Source organism: Orbicella faveolata, unplaced genomic scaffold (genome assembly GCF_042242905.1).
Source record: "Orbicella faveolata isolate gen_17 unplaced genomic scaffold, um_ofav_v1 contig_13, whole genome shotgun sequence".
In the NCBI taxonomy this organism is placed as follows: domain Eukaryota; kingdom Metazoa; phylum Cnidaria; class Anthozoa; order Scleractinia; family Merulinidae; genus Orbicella; species Orbicella faveolata.
Window position 1 is genome coordinate 12,303,458 of NW_028301540.1, and position 15,092 is coordinate 12,318,549.

The window sequence follows — 15,092 nt, forward strand, 5'->3', positions numbered from 1 at the left end:
CTGTGTTTTGGCACGCGTCGGCAAGTCGTTTGGAAAGTGTTTATTGTCTGAACCATTCTTAAGATCTTCGTTGAAAAAATGACATCTCCGGTTTTATTTGACACAAATCGTTCATTCAAACGGTAAAATGCTCTTTCTTTAGCTAAATATTAGTTTATCAAAGTTTCTATGGCGCGCTGCTCACGGTTAGTTATTTTTTTCTTCAAGGAAAAGTTCTGTGTTTAGGCATGCGTCGGCAAGTCGCTTGCGAGATGGTTATCGTTTGAAGCGTTCCGAAGACCTTGCCGAAAAAATTATATCTCCGGTTATATTTGACACAAATCGTTCATTCAAACGGTAAAATGCTCTTTCTCTAGCCAAATAATTGTTTAGCCAAGTTTCACTGGCGCGTCGCTCACGTTTAGTTATTTTTTCTTCGAGGAAAAGTTCTGTGTTTCGGCATGCGTCGGCAAGTCGCTTGCGAAAATGTTTATTGTCTGAAGCGTTCCGAAGACCTTGTCGAGAAAAGAATATTTCCGGTTATATCTGACACAAACCGTTGCAAATGGTAAAATACTCTTTCCACGACGAAAGAATTGTTTCCTGAAGTTTCTATGGTGCGCCGCTCACATTTTGTTATTTTTAATTTTCTTCAAGAAAAAGTTCTGTGTTTCGGCACACGTTTCCAAGTCGCGCGCTTACTTGGACCGTGTTTACTTTGTGTCGAAAAAAAGTTCATTCGGTTGTGTTTGCTCCATGAAGATGGGATTGTTGAAGCGTGTAGGTTCTATTTGACAAAAACAAAGCGGTAAATATTTGATTTAACGGCAAAATACTCTCTCTTTTAATTATATTCAGTCAGTTAATTTTCTGTCAAGTGCCCAATTGCAAAATGTTAGTTTCAGCCAACATTTTCCTAATAACTCTAGTCTGAAGGCATACGCGCGTATACTGTATACGCGTATTCAAAATAAAGAAAACTCTTTCTCGCTCTGTGGCAAGCAGTCAAGCCATTGAAAACAACAATGTCTTGTTAAGAAAAGAAAAAACAATAGGTTAGCTCATACATACTAATCAGGTATACGCGTATGTACTGTATACGCGTATGTGCGTATATGCATACGCGTATGTGCGTATATCCATACGCGTATACGCGTATTGGGCTGACGCGAATTACGCGTATATTTTGGTTCGGATATATCTGAGCTGCACTGTACAGCTGTACATGACTGTATACAACTGTATCTAGACAATTGTACACCTTAGAAACTTTTGAAACAGAATCATCTGTGATGACCCTGGGGGAATTTAAACCTATAGACGTTATGCATCTATAGATCTTACAAGATCCTTTGTAGACATTCTAAATATCATTTTGCAAAGATCCTTTAATAAAAGGTCTTGTATAATCTAGTTAAGATCTTTGCAAGGATCTTGAACCATGATCTTCAGAGAACTTTAGCTGGCAAGATCTTTGATCTAAATCTTTGAAGTTAAGATCTCTGGAGATCATGGTCGATGGAGGATCTTTGTCAAGATTTTTGATGATTGTGGCAATGATTATCATGAAGATTGTTAGAGATCTACATGTACATGTATCCTTAAAGATCTTGCAAGGATATTTGAGGATCTTTCAAGACCAAGGTCCTTGATAATATCCCTGAGACAATATGTTCTTGATAACTTTATGACATATATCAAGGATTCTTGAGGACTGTTGATCGATTTTCACCATTGGAAGTCCCAATGTCTCATATTTATATATTTCTCTGTGATGCATTAATTTATTGGTCGTAGTCTCAGATTTTTAATCTTGTATTATGTAAGAACCTCAGTGTGTTAACAAGTCTCAGATTGCACCATTCATCATCCCAAATGTTGCACAGTTAATTGCAAAATCAAATGCAGGCCTGTGTTAAGTTTACAAGCTCTTTGAGCAGAGTTCTCACCACTGTTCACTAATACTGATTGAAAGAGCTTTGACAATAATATAGCATGTATGTACTTGTAATTAAACTACAAAATAATTATTTATCATACTTTTCCATGCTCCTGAAATGTTGCAGCATGCAGTGGTGTCCAGAGAGTATCTTTGTTCTGTGCATTGATGTCTGAAAAGATAGAAAAAAAGGAATCAACACAAATGAAGGTATGCGCACACATACATGCGTCTCTGGAGCCAGTAAAGGACTATTCTGTGCACTTGGGTATCATACTCACATCATTGGGGTGTCCATGTACAGCTAAGAATAATCACAAAACATTGTTTTACTAGAACCCAGAATTTCTTTAGAACCTTTTCCTTGGTTCAATATCGTGCAATTTCCTTTTTTTTTTTTTGTTTATAGCAAATTGCATCCAGGTGATACCTGAGTGTGAAACACACAAAACGTTGAATTTGAACCAAGGATACATTTGTGCCACAAATATATATCTTTAGAAAGACACACTGTCGAAAAGGGCACCACTGCTTATTGACAAAAAAATAGACATGAGGTATTTCCATTTTTGGCAAAAGATCTCCCACAAAATTATAGCCTTTGACGTACTTGTAACGTACAATCAGGTAAATACATGTATACATGGATGAATTTTTGATAGGCAAAATTGACAGAGCAATTGCAAAGTAACCAATGGGAATATTCATTTGATAAAGCCTCACACAGTTTTGCAGAATGCCTCTTGTCATTGATATAAAATGTACACACTGCAGTGCAGTACTTGCTTGTGTAGTTGAGTTTGATATCTGCCAAATTAGCTGGAAATAACACAAGACATTTTGGGTTCCTAGCTAGGCCACTGTGCCTGCCTTCTTACCTGTGGTTAGATATGACTGGAGCAAAATAGTTTTTATCTTTAAGCTTTAATAATAATTAAAAAGCTTTGCATTGGTGTATGATTTGTTGTCAGGTTGGCTTTAAAACAGATCATTGACACTACTTTGATAATAATTTAATAATCCTCAAAAAAATGATATAGTGATTATGATTATGATTATGATTATGACACAAGTAATGTAGTTTTAAAGCTGAGACTAATTTGATAGCTTGATGTCAAATGTACATTTAAGAATAACTCTGCCAGTTTAACTGTTCAGTACAGTTGACAGTACCATACCTGCCCCTTTGTCCAGAAGAGTTTTCACTACATCATGAAAGCCCCAGAAACATGCTAGAAACAATGAAAACAGGTACATATATAACACTAAATTCGGTCATCATAGACAAAGAGTACATGACTTGTATAACATTCATTTAATTCATTCCCCTTATGACTTGGACACAATTGAAGTTTATAGTGGGTATTAAGGAGTGAGTGTACAGTATTATATATACAATGTAGCTGTAGAAGTAATATGGCGAGTCAATTTCATAGCTTAACTTAAGATGAATCACCCCAAGGAGGTGTATTCCAACACTTTTCAAGCCTGGGGATGAAAATATGCACAATAAAAACACTAAAAGTTTTAGTGCCTGAGGATTTTGGCCAGGAATAAGATAATGAATGAATGAAAATATCCCAGTTGACCAACAATTTTTGGTATATCATAATATAGAGGAAGCAAAGCTGAATAATAGTCACCAATGAGCCTTGATCTCTTCTGTCCTCCAATTACATTGTTAGACATAACTAGGATGGAGGCTAACCCTACTGAAAACCATCCAATGCCCATTTCATTTAATTCCCTGAGAATCAGCTCATTTAGCCTCGATCGAGATTAGAATGAGGTAAATACATTATTTGAACAACCTGTCCTGAACTTAAATACTCTGAGCTTATATAACTGTAAATATATTTGTATTGAGAAATAAAGATGTTGCTATTGTTGTTGTTGTTGTTGTTTCTGTTGTTGTTGTTTTTTTTTGGTTGTTACTGTTGTTATTGTTGCTGTTGTTGTTGCGGACGCTGCTGCTGCTGCTGCTGCTTTTAAGTCTTAAAACCACCACTGGTCACTACACAGCCCAGTTTTTCTGTGATATTGCCAAAAAAGAAAATTCGCGAGTTTATCAATACAATTGTACATATAGATTACTACATATAATTGTGTAATCTCACCAATGTCCCTGATACCTACCAATATATAACTGACTTTGAAGCTTTTCATCCACTCCTCCGCCGATTTGGACATCTTCGGTCAGAAACTGTTCAACAAGCTGAAGAAGCGGGAGAACTTATTAATAACGCCACAGTAAAAATATATTTTAAAATTGTCATGAACACTTTCTTTGAGTACCTTGTCTGTCCTTTCCTGTACATGTAAGCTTAAACGTATTCCAGAGCTCAAGCTTACGTTAACTTTGAAAGTACTCAGAAATAAGTTTACAGTGATCTGAAAGCTTTAGATTACTCTGGCAAACAAAAGAAATTTCTAACTCTGGGGTGAAATATAAGTTTTTCATATTGTTGTTGTTGATTCTTCAGCATTATTTCGCGCATCCAGAAATTAAACTAACATTACCTTTTCATCTCCCTTTTGCGCCAATGTAGAAAGGTCAGGCGTCCGTGTGTTGACTCCTTTTAAATGTCTTTGCAAGTCATAATCAACATCTTCCAACGATTTGTCATTCCCATCAGAAACTGCCGCCATTTTGTCCCTCTCACTTAAGTGGATATACCGGTGAACCTTACATAGTGCAGTTCGAAAACCGCCGCCCATGATTATGGAGGCTCAATTGAAACATGGCGGCGAAATCGAAGATCATGGGAAAGATCGTCGAAAAGATATTTTCAGGTTAAGTTGAATTTAAACGAGGAACATGACTTTTAACGGTCAAAGAATAAGTCAGTTCGCCAAGAATGTGGCCTGGGCAGGTAGGAAGAGAAATCAGGAATCCCTATGAACTATCATCTAGATCAGCTTCAATTTGTGTTGATCGATCGATTTTCTTTCGTTAAATTCAAGTTGTCATTGGATCTGGGGGAAGTCTTTTACTGAACACAGTACGCCGTGATTCAGAAAGAGCTCAAAGGTTGCTTGGTTATGCTGCCGTTTCCGGTATGTTGATTTATGTCTTTTTTTCTCTGTAATTACATGTATGATTGATGGCTGAGTACCCTTGGAATTAACCTGCGATCAGGCTTTTTTTTTTTTTTTTGGACTGAATATAAGGGAGGGAGGGTATGATCGCAGGTTACCTTGGAATTTCATGTGATATCAGGATTTCATGCCCATATTTACCTACAATGTTATGCGTGGTATAACCGATGTCTGTCACGTCACCCCTGGACCTACATTGTAGATTGAAATAACCACTATTTCCTTTCCCAGGTTTGGCTGGTGCAAGTATTGGCTTCACTTATGGGATGATGAGGAGACAGCACCCAGTTGTCTTTACTCTGTCTGCTGGTTCAGGTGTTTTTGCCATTTCTGGCATATTTTTTGGTGAGTCTACCATGTACACTGTAGTTGCACTGCATATATTGTATATAAACTTAATTAATTGCATCACTCAGGGATTTTAATAAAATGACTGATAAGTGGGTGTCAGTCAGAGTTACTGTATTGTGTCCTGGAGCCGACCACTGAGCTATCTGTAACCTAGCAAAATTCTGTTTAGAGGCCCTCCAATGGTACTGCCATCATGTCTAGTTTGAGAACCAGTAGTTATAGCAATTGTAATGCCACAAAAGATTGATCAGCATTATTCATAGTATAAGCAGTGTGTCCCATATCAGAATGCTAACTTTAAATGTACTTTTATTGCGTTCGACAGAACGCAGTTCTAATCGCGTAATGCATAAAAATTTGAGACCTGTGTATCTATCAATCTATAGGGGGACACCAATTTGGCCCCCCCAAAAAATTCTTCAAGGGCGAATGACATCATGTCCATTTTTGAGGAAAAGGTTATTGTTATTCATCGTGGTAGATGCAATAATAAAGTGTAACAACAACAACAACAACAGGAGAACGGTACAACAGCGGACCACTGAGGGAACAGCTACTCGTCGGAATAATGGAACAATAGGAGGATCGAAATGCACCAATCACAGCCGACCTTTGTGATATAAATGATACCGTGCAATCAGTCGACCTTATCGCCTGAAGAAGACTAGCAGTAAGCAGTCGAAACGTCGCGATCTACATCTCAAGTGACTACATCGTGAGACAAACAATAATACACTTTATTATCATGTCCATTCTTGTCGCGTCTCCATGTGTTCGTCACGTCTCCATGTGTTCATCTGCTGTTACCGGCAAGTTGTGTATTTGAAGTTTGAAGTTAGAGTTACATGTATGGCGTTAAATGACCTTATAGCTAAGATTTATCGATGTCTTCACGAAATGTATATGACTTTTGGGACAAACACAAAGACGCCATTCGGCTGCCTGTTGTCTACCACCTTGTCTTTGACCAAAAACCAATCCTGCTTTGTGCATAATAAATCGGTGGAGAAAATGTATCCTTTCACTTTTCTGGCTTTGATTTCTGTGCGCAAAATATATTACTTTAACTTACCAAGTTGTGTAGCTCGGCAGATGGCCATGATTCGCGGTTATAGTACCATCATACTGAGTTGTCTAGCTTGTTAAAGCGGGTTAAATGAATGGAAACAGAAGCCGTACATTTAACTAGAGAATGTTGGTATGTAAACAAACACCTAGAAAGAATGGTCAGCTAATTAAACGGCTTAGTGAATAAGAGTTTATTTATTTTACATGAACATAAATGATTATGTTGTTCTGGTCCCCTTTAGTCTCAGGTCATTGAAAGTAAATTAAAAAATTAATAGCAAACAAAACTTGGCATATACGCAGAGCCTGAATTATGAAATTGTGCAAACCAAATCGAATTTCCCTTTGGGCAAACGAGAAGATTTTCATGAACGCAAATCGAATGGGAGCTTTAAAATTGTTGTTTATGTTTTGAATTCATGCTGAGTTTACGTCAAAACATGAAATTTTGAAGGCCTACTACTTTGCGAGTCTATGAAACTGGCGCCATCACGCAATGTTTTGAACAACAAATTGGCCATCGTAGTCTATACAGGGGACATCTTCACTGGCATGGACTTTGACACTATATCTGTCTGTGTACAACCTCGGTTGTTCATGAAAAATGTTGATTTTAGCAAGAGAGAGAGGTTGAAAGTCAGCTAGTTAAGTCATTTAAGGTATATATATGAAAGTGACGGTGTCGAACGCACTCATGATCTTTGATTACTGCTAGTTACTTAAACACTAGAAGACTGAATTTACTGAAGTGTGGGGCTGTGTGGAGGGAGGAAGTCTTAAAATTAATGTAGACTGGATTTTGATATCATAAAAAGAAACTCCATTAAAAAAGTGCTGCCAAATTAATTTTTTTTTTATTTTTATTTATTTATTTTTTTCATTTATCAAATCATCAGTTGTTAGGGACAATCTACTCATCTCATCAAAGGCTCATGAATGGAGAAGAACATTGGATGAGCTTCGGGGAAACAACACCATAACAACGAGACAAGAGGCGATGACTGGCATGCAAGCAAGTGCTTTTAGCGGTGCTGCTACTGGATTCTTGCTTGCATGTACCTTATGTAAGTTACAGAAATGTTTAATATCATAGCTTCTTGTAGTAATTTTTATATTAATAACATTTTACCTGGTGACTGCTTTTTCATTGTTATGGTTAATTGATTGCATTACATAAGGCATGCATGATGCCAAAAGCTATTCAGGAACAGCAGCGTTCTGTGCAGGAAAAGGCACTGGTTGATCAAAACGACAAATCGGCTCGGAAAATCATTCTTACCAGGTCACCTTCTCTTTTTAATGATTTTATGATTATTGTACACTCTTTGTCTTACATGTAGATCTGAAGGTAAAATTTCCCTGGGAGATAAATGCATACAGTAAGAGTGAACAGACTTGCTATGTCACACCCTTTTGCAGACAGAACTTTGTCATTTCCCTCTAGCACCAATGACCATGTCATATTTTCCCTTGCAATGCAGTCAAATCAGATGTTACCACCAGTGACCTTCACACCAAAGTCACAACCTGAGTTGTGAAAAAATACCATGTTTCACATCTGTGCACATATTGTTTCACTTGTTGATTGCATGTAATTGAATAAGAAAAAAAAAATGAAAATGTTGTAATTAATTCAAATTAATTGCGACATCCTGAAAATCGCAAACATTAATAGCCAGCAAGAAAAACCAGTCTTTACGGTCAGAAAAATTAGTACCAACAAAATCAAAAAATGCTAATCCACGAAACTCCTGCAAAAACTTGGCTCACACAGTAGAAGGCTAAAAAAGACACATATTACTCAAAAAGTAAATGGTACATGTAGCCTGGTTATGATCTGTCTCAAGTGATCAGATTTTGTTAATTTTTCCTCAGCAGAGTTATCTTAATTAATTAACAATTATTGATTGATTGATTGATTGATTGATTGCTTGCTTGATTGATTGAGTGACTGATTGATTGACTGATTGATTGATTGATTGATTGATCAATCAATTGATCTTTTAATTAATTTAGCAGGAACATTTACACTTTGCCAATTTAATTATTTGGTCTTATTTTCAAAAGGGAGAGGTTTCAGTGTGGTCATCAGTACAGCATTACAAGGTGCAGCATTGGGTGTAGTTGGTGAGTGTCTAATTGTACATGTAAGTTCAAATGGTACGAAACATACTGAACGGATGCAAACTTGTTGCTTTGGTATGTAAGAAATAATATACTATAATGTAGAACTTAAGATTGAACTACACCTTTAAAAACATACATTAACCAGTTTACAAGGTAGAAAAAAGGACACAGAGATTACAACACTTGTAATTTCCCATATTGGAAAGTAGCTGTTTATGGCTGAATAAGGTTGTAATCTTAGCGTTTTTGACTATGTGGCATTGTAACCTTGTGTCAGTTTCATGCAATAACAAATTCACAAATGAATGAAATAGCCAATGAAATAGACTGAAGCGTTTATAACAAGTTTTGAATCTCCCACTTTTAAAAATGACAAAGATGCACCATTTGCTCAACCTTTTGTTCAGATCCAGCCTAGAACTAAGGGTGCGTTCCTTTGAGGTGATCTGGATCAGGATCAGTGATCCAAGATTACTCTGGATCGTGTTACATCAAAGGAATCGATGAATCCGTGACCAGAGTGGATTCATCACTTCCTTTGATGCACCATGATCTGAGTCTTGGATCACTGATCCTGATCCAGATCACCCCAAAGGAACGCACCCTTAGTTCTGGGCTGGATCTGAACAAAAGGTTGAGCAAATGGTGCATCTTTGTCTTTTTTAAAAGTAGGAGATTGAAAACTTGATATTCAACTGCTTCAGTCTATTTCATTGGCTGAAAAAGATGAATAATTCAGAACATTTCATTTTCAGGTCAGTGGTCTGCTTACAAGTGCCAGCAATGGATTTTAGATGAAGCAATCAGATATCATTACCCAGAACTTGTGGCTAACGCTAAGGTTTACGAGGAGGTACAAATTCCGAAGATTCCCGGACATTTTTGAAAGATTTCCCGAATATTACCCGAACACTTACGAATTTCCCTGATTATAATCCATCAAATATTTTCGCTCACGCGAGATTGGTCTTGACGCGTCATGTGACTGAATATGCCCCAGCTACTCCGCAATTTTCAGAACTACATGTGAAGGACAATAAACACAATAGCCTCTTTTTAGCGTGAAAATGTACTCCTTGGACATTATCTGTTCCTCAAAGCTCTCGGTTTTCCGAGAGTCAAGCTCGAGGAAAACCGTCACCTTTGAGGAGTACAGGTAAATAATATCCAAGAACAAATATCCAAGCATATTTTCTCGCCAAATGGAGGCTATTGTTTATATATACGTAGTTTGTCATTTATTCACCGTGTTCAAGAAGAATCGTTTAGTATTTTCAGCCTTGAAGTATTTTTAAATTGGCCTGCCCCGCTCATACTTATTCCATCATCATTGTTATAATTCGTGTAGGGCTGGCAAGAGTGGGCATATCGGCTTCTCACAACCAGAACTCACAGCTCAATCATTGACGAAAAATTACAAAGCTACGAAATTCAGCTGGACATCCTTCAAGAGGAAGAAGAGAGATTGCTTCGGCTACTTGAAGAGCGAGGAAACAAAGATGAAGCGTAAATAAGAATGTGAAAGTTTGCACCGGGGTTTGGACATCGTCTGTAACAGACATGAACAATTGAACTCTCCTGTCGAACAAACCATCTGATGAAGAAATTTACGTTCTACTCGCGATATAGAGATGTTTATCTCTGCCATAAAGCGCTAGTACTGTTACAGTCTGTGCATGTAGCTGAAATTGATGATGGAGAATCTGGGAGGCAATAAATAAAAACAGTGGAATAGTATACTATTTTTCTCTCTCTCTTTGTTTTTTTTTTTCTTTGTTTTTTTTTTTGTAAAGCAATTGTTTATGAAATTGAGAATATCCAGTTTGTCTCTTAATCAACAATAAGATGGTAAATTCAGAACCTAAAGAAACCAAACGTGAAAAGTCTTCTTGTATAAGTGGCCTTAAACTCACCACATCGGTAACCTGTTTTATTGCAGGTTTTGCTTAAAATGTCGTCATTAAATTTTACGACTCCAGTGGAACAATAAGTTTCGGGCCAGTAGTGCTACGGTCAATTCAATTACCGTACCCAAATTCGCAATTAGCTAATCAGAAGCCGTGTCTACTCTCCTGATATCTTGCGATACCAAGTCATTGACTTGACATGGCTACGACATCATGGTCACTTGGCCCAATTTGGGTACGGTAAATACCTAATCGTACCTTTTCGGTACTCTTCAGTGGTATATCAGACTCGTTTGCTCTCGCCATGGGTATTTTGGCGAGACGTAGTCGAGCCAAAATACGAACCATGGCTTGACCAAACTCTCCTGGGATGCCACTGAAGAGTACCGAAAAGGTACGATTAGGTTTAAACAGAGTGTACACCATGGAAAAAATGTGGTAGATTTTTTTTCTTTTTTTAACTGGTTTGTTTGTTTCTTTGTATTTGTTTTATCTTTGTTTTTTTGTTTGTTTGTTTTTTTTTTTTTGCGATAACATTGAACATTTATCTGTGATTATCAACTGAAATCAAGAGGAAAGCAGGAAACTCACTGTTTCTGTCAGTCTTTTTTGTACAACTCATCTATCGATCTATCAAGCAAAAAAGGTATTTTTAATTCAGAAACGTAATGAAAATGCGGCGACGTTGAAGTCATTTTGATTGACCAGCTCCTGGTGTCGTGTGCCGATCGTCAGAGTCTTTATGTTATTACGACGAACAAAATAATCTATAGACAAACAAGCAAACCTCAAATTACTTATTTACTATACTGAAAATTTTTAACAGAAAAGAGGTCATAAAGTTATGCCCCGTCAACACTTCGCCGGAGAAATCAGTTATTTCTACGGTTAGGCCTACTGTCTACACTAATCCGTCACGAAAACGGAGTTGTTCAAAAACGCTCTTCAAACCGGAGAAATTTGAAAACGCCGACTTTGCGTTTTCGTGTGGACGGAAAACATTTTGAAAACGGAGCTTTTCGAAAACTAAGACATCGCGCTAATCATATCCTCCTGCCCGAGATTTCAGACACAAATCCAAAATCGCCGGTAATTGTTGCGTTTTCGAAATCTCCGGCGTAGTGCGGACGGAAAACATTTGATGCGTTCAAAAGGAACATGTATTGTTGATGTTTGCAAAGATGGAGAAGAATTACAGTTGGCGTGTTTTTAAATGCGCGCCGTGTTTGAGACGGAGTTCGCATTTTCCATGGATTCTGGGGAGAATATAACGAATTTAATAGATAAGAGAGACTTCGATAATTTGTCGTGGGTTTATTTCTTTATTTTCATTTGTTCGGCGATGGAGATAACTCGAAGACAGTAATCTTGTCAAGAGGGCTTTATCGCGTCTAATGGAAATAGCACTTTGATTAGCTGCATTAGATGTTAGAAACGTTTGGTTTGGATGATATACGAATTTGTTGAGAACTTCGTACACACGTGTCTGCGACAACAAAGGTTGTGTAAAGTCAACGCGTGTGTGATCAGAGGGCGTGTTTCCGCTTAGAGTGCTGCTATGGCTAAAGCGCGTCTATAAAAGTTTGTTAGTTTTCGACGACAGTTTGATTTTTCTATTCACGGTTTGCAGCTAAATTGGAAACGAAGGTGAGATTGCAGAGCAGAGAATGCTGATAAGGTCAGTTTAGGAAAGATTTATTGGATGATGGCGTTCAGCGTTTCTTCAGGGTTGGAAACGTTAAGCTAGAGACGCGTGGCCATAGTGCGACAGAGTTTTCGGTGAGGACAGTAGGAGCAGTTTCTCGTAACAGACCAGAGAAACTAGCACCCTTTTCTTCCGCAACCTCGATGGAACCGCTTAGAATCCATTGCCCTCTTTCTGTTGGTGGTGTCGTGGTACTTTTGAGTGAGCGCCCCATGTGCGCGCCTCAAGTTTTTCTTGGTGTCTTGTCGCTTAGTCTTTTTCTCCGCCAAAGCGCGGCTTCTTTCCTCGCTGAAGTCCTTGCAGCAGACACTCAAGTAACAGCCCCGTGGAGGTTCACGAAATAGCGCACTACGACACCCTCGATCTTCGGAGTTTTCCACAGAAAGGAGGTTTTTACTACAGGACAACAGCTGCAGAATCTGCGCCCACAGGAACATTGCGGCTCTTGGTACCTGGTGTCGCAGCTGTGTGGTCAGCTGAGAAGTCCTTTCACAGATGTCGCTGATCGCAGAGATAGCGGGCTTTGTAAACCACTTGTGGTCGACTTCGTCCGATTCATCTGCTTGAAATTCCGCTGGCCACTCCTCTGGTTGTCCTGTGTGCCATTCTAATGCTAGCAGAGGCTCGGGGGTGTGCGTGGGCTCAAGACAAGCTTGATCAACAATGGCTGACTCCTGCGACTGAGTGGTTTTCGCGACCGCGTTGAACTTGCGTCTTTTCCTGATTGACAGCTTTACCAAGTCGTACACGTGATCATCGCTCAGAGTCACGCACACTGGTAGTTTCCCAGAGTCTCCGTCGATTCCCGCCACAAACTCAAAAGCTCGTTTCCGTTTGATGTTAGCAAGGTCCCACAACAGCTTTTTCACAGGTGAAGGCTCGAATTGGACGACAGACCTGCATAGGTCGTCCACGAACACATGCTTGGACTGTGGGTTTACTGACTTGATGGTCGGCTCACTCCTTATCATTTGCATTCCTTGCACGCTTGGTAAATCAAGACTGAATAGGGCATGAAATGACATGACTATTGTTATGAATTTAATAGGGTTCTATCACGAATGACGCTCATTACTGGCTATGCTACTCGCTATCTATTCTGTTGTGTGTGGTTGTTAGCAAAATGGAGGCTGCTTCTTTGCCCTTTCAAAGTGTCTGTGAAGGGGATTCAGATAGAGTTTTAACTTTTTAACTGGTAGTTTTACACTAAAACAATTAAATTATGACCTCGAGATTTCTATCGCGTATTAGTATTGGCTACGCTACTCACTATCTATTCTGTGATAGATAGTGAGTAGCGTAGCAGTGTGCCCTTGCTAACAAAATGACGGCCGCTTCTTGGCGTTTCTCAGTGTCAGTGAAGAGGATTTAGATAAAGTTTTGAACGACTAGTAGATTTATACTAAGACAATTAGATTATTCGCTCTCGATTTCTATGCGTGACAGTTGATTCGAGCTCATAATCTAATTGTTTAATAGTTGACGAGGGCACACACAATCTCGAGCTCATAATCTAATTGTTAAATAGAAGTGCCTTTTTAATTTAGGACACGCTTTCTTATAAGGTGTTTTCTAAATATTATTGAGTTTCAGTAGCCGTGGATGGGGAAGGTAAGTTGAAACCCGTGGGAGGGGGTACGGGTGATATTTACCTTTTAACTTTAAAGCGAAAAGTTGGAATATTTCCCAAAGTGCCAAGAGGTCGCGGTACTTTCATAGACAACATTTCTAACCAGGAATTCTTCTGCTGTAATCGCTCCGTATCCCACAACTCGCCCGCGGGAATCTTATACTTCAAGGGCCGCACGATCTTATAAGGTTGCACCATCTTTCTTGGAAGTACGCGAGAGATCATTTTACCGTGGAAGTATTTTTGAGATTTTTTGATATTCCCCTCACTGGCTTCCTCAATCGATAAAGGTTTTACTTCACCAATCTTGCGCCGGAAAATGCGCTCATCCACGATCACATAATCGTTCAAGATTACTGTGTCTTCGTCTGTCAGTTCTACATCAACCAGCAGCCAATCTCCCTCCTCGGACTCGACAATGAAGCATTCCTGTCTTGAATTTATGTTGTCCTCTGGAGCGTAAATCCATTTTCCCAACAAGCTTATCATTACAGACGCGAATCCAGTAGATGGTGGTAGTTTGGCCTCCTCTGGAGAAGGACGTTAAAGATCTTAGTAACTGCCAGCTGGAAATTACGTCATAAAGTTCTGATTTTTAATACAGCGTTTTATATTACGTCATGAATAATAATTTATGATGAGCTTGAACGCGCGTGATTCGATCGAATATCACAGGGAAGAGCGCCGAGCAAGACGTTGTGAATTTGTACTTAAGCCTTTTTTTTAAACCTTGCATGTCGAGCTACATGGTTACATTTGTTGGACGGTAATGGCATTTAAAAGTGGTTAATATGTTCCAGTGTCCAGAGGCTGCGTCCAGACCAGCTTGAAGGCCACTCGCGCACTGGATGAAGATTATGAACAAATGATTACGACATAATAGTAACGTACAAACATGCACTTGGCAAATTCGAACGAACAAAGAATAACTCCGCCCAAAAACGTGCAACTGCGACAAAAATAGTAATTCGTCGCTCCCCTTGCGGCCAAGCACCGTTCTTGTTATAAGTTACGTTTCTATTTTCATCTATATTTCAGGTAGGTCGCACCACGCCCCGCGCGGCCAACAATTGCTGGTTTTCAGTGTCACGCAATTCAAAATAGATCAAAATAAATATCAAAACCGGTCAATAGATAAAGTCCAGAATCTGGGAAATGAAAGAAGGTAAATATGCAAAGACTCTCGCCAAAATTCTAGTCACAGTAATTTTTCTTATGCGAGATATGCGGAGAAATTTTTTACCCAGATTTATAGAGATTTGTATGGAAACGCCATGCTGGTGCCCA

General features: G+C 38.7%; 3 protein-coding genes across 4 annotated transcripts in view; 1 reads left to right on the forward strand and 2 right to left on the reverse strand.

The window, feature by feature from the left end:
* LOC110064832 (uncharacterized) overlaps nucleotides 1-4,636 on the reverse strand; it is a 13,184-nt gene extending 8,548 nt beyond the window's left edge. For both annotated transcript variants that reach the window (XM_089285828.1, XM_089285827.1), the window contains exons 1-4: nucleotides 4,439-4,636; nucleotides 4,055-4,133; nucleotides 3,097-3,150; nucleotides 2,020-2,090 (exon numbers count right to left, since the gene is read on the reverse strand). In XM_089285828.1, the coding sequence (XP_089141954.1) occupies nucleotides 2,020-2,090; nucleotides 3,097-3,150; nucleotides 4,055-4,133; nucleotides 4,439-4,636 (402 nt within the window). The remainder of the gene's footprint in view (nucleotides 1-2,019; nucleotides 2,091-3,096; nucleotides 3,151-4,054; nucleotides 4,134-4,438) is intronic.
* A 17-nt stretch (nucleotides 4,637-4,653) lies between these two features.
* On the forward strand, nucleotides 4,654-10,300 carry LOC110064831 (uncharacterized). Its single transcript, XM_020771935.2, has 7 exons — nucleotides 4,654-4,791; nucleotides 4,883-4,975; nucleotides 5,249-5,362; nucleotides 7,333-7,500; nucleotides 8,504-8,563; nucleotides 9,319-9,416; nucleotides 9,912-10,300. The coding sequence occupies exons 1-7, from the start codon at nucleotides 4,737-4,739 to the stop codon at nucleotides 10,071-10,073; spliced, it is 750 nt and encodes a 249-aa protein (XP_020627594.2). The 5' UTR covers nucleotides 4,654-4,736; the 3' UTR covers nucleotides 10,074-10,300.
* A 1,472-nt stretch (nucleotides 10,301-11,772) lies between these two features.
* On the reverse strand, nucleotides 11,773-14,591 carry LOC149115035 (uncharacterized). Its single transcript, XM_089285795.1, has 2 exons — nucleotides 13,828-14,591; nucleotides 11,773-13,177 (listed from the first exon to the last, which is right to left on the reverse strand). Exons 1-2 carry the CDS (start codon nucleotides 14,292-14,294, stop codon nucleotides 12,292-12,294), a joined length of 1,353 nt encoding a protein of 450 aa, XP_089141921.1. The 5' UTR covers nucleotides 14,295-14,591; the 3' UTR covers nucleotides 11,773-12,291.
* Nucleotides 14,592-15,092: the final 501 nt, after the last annotated feature.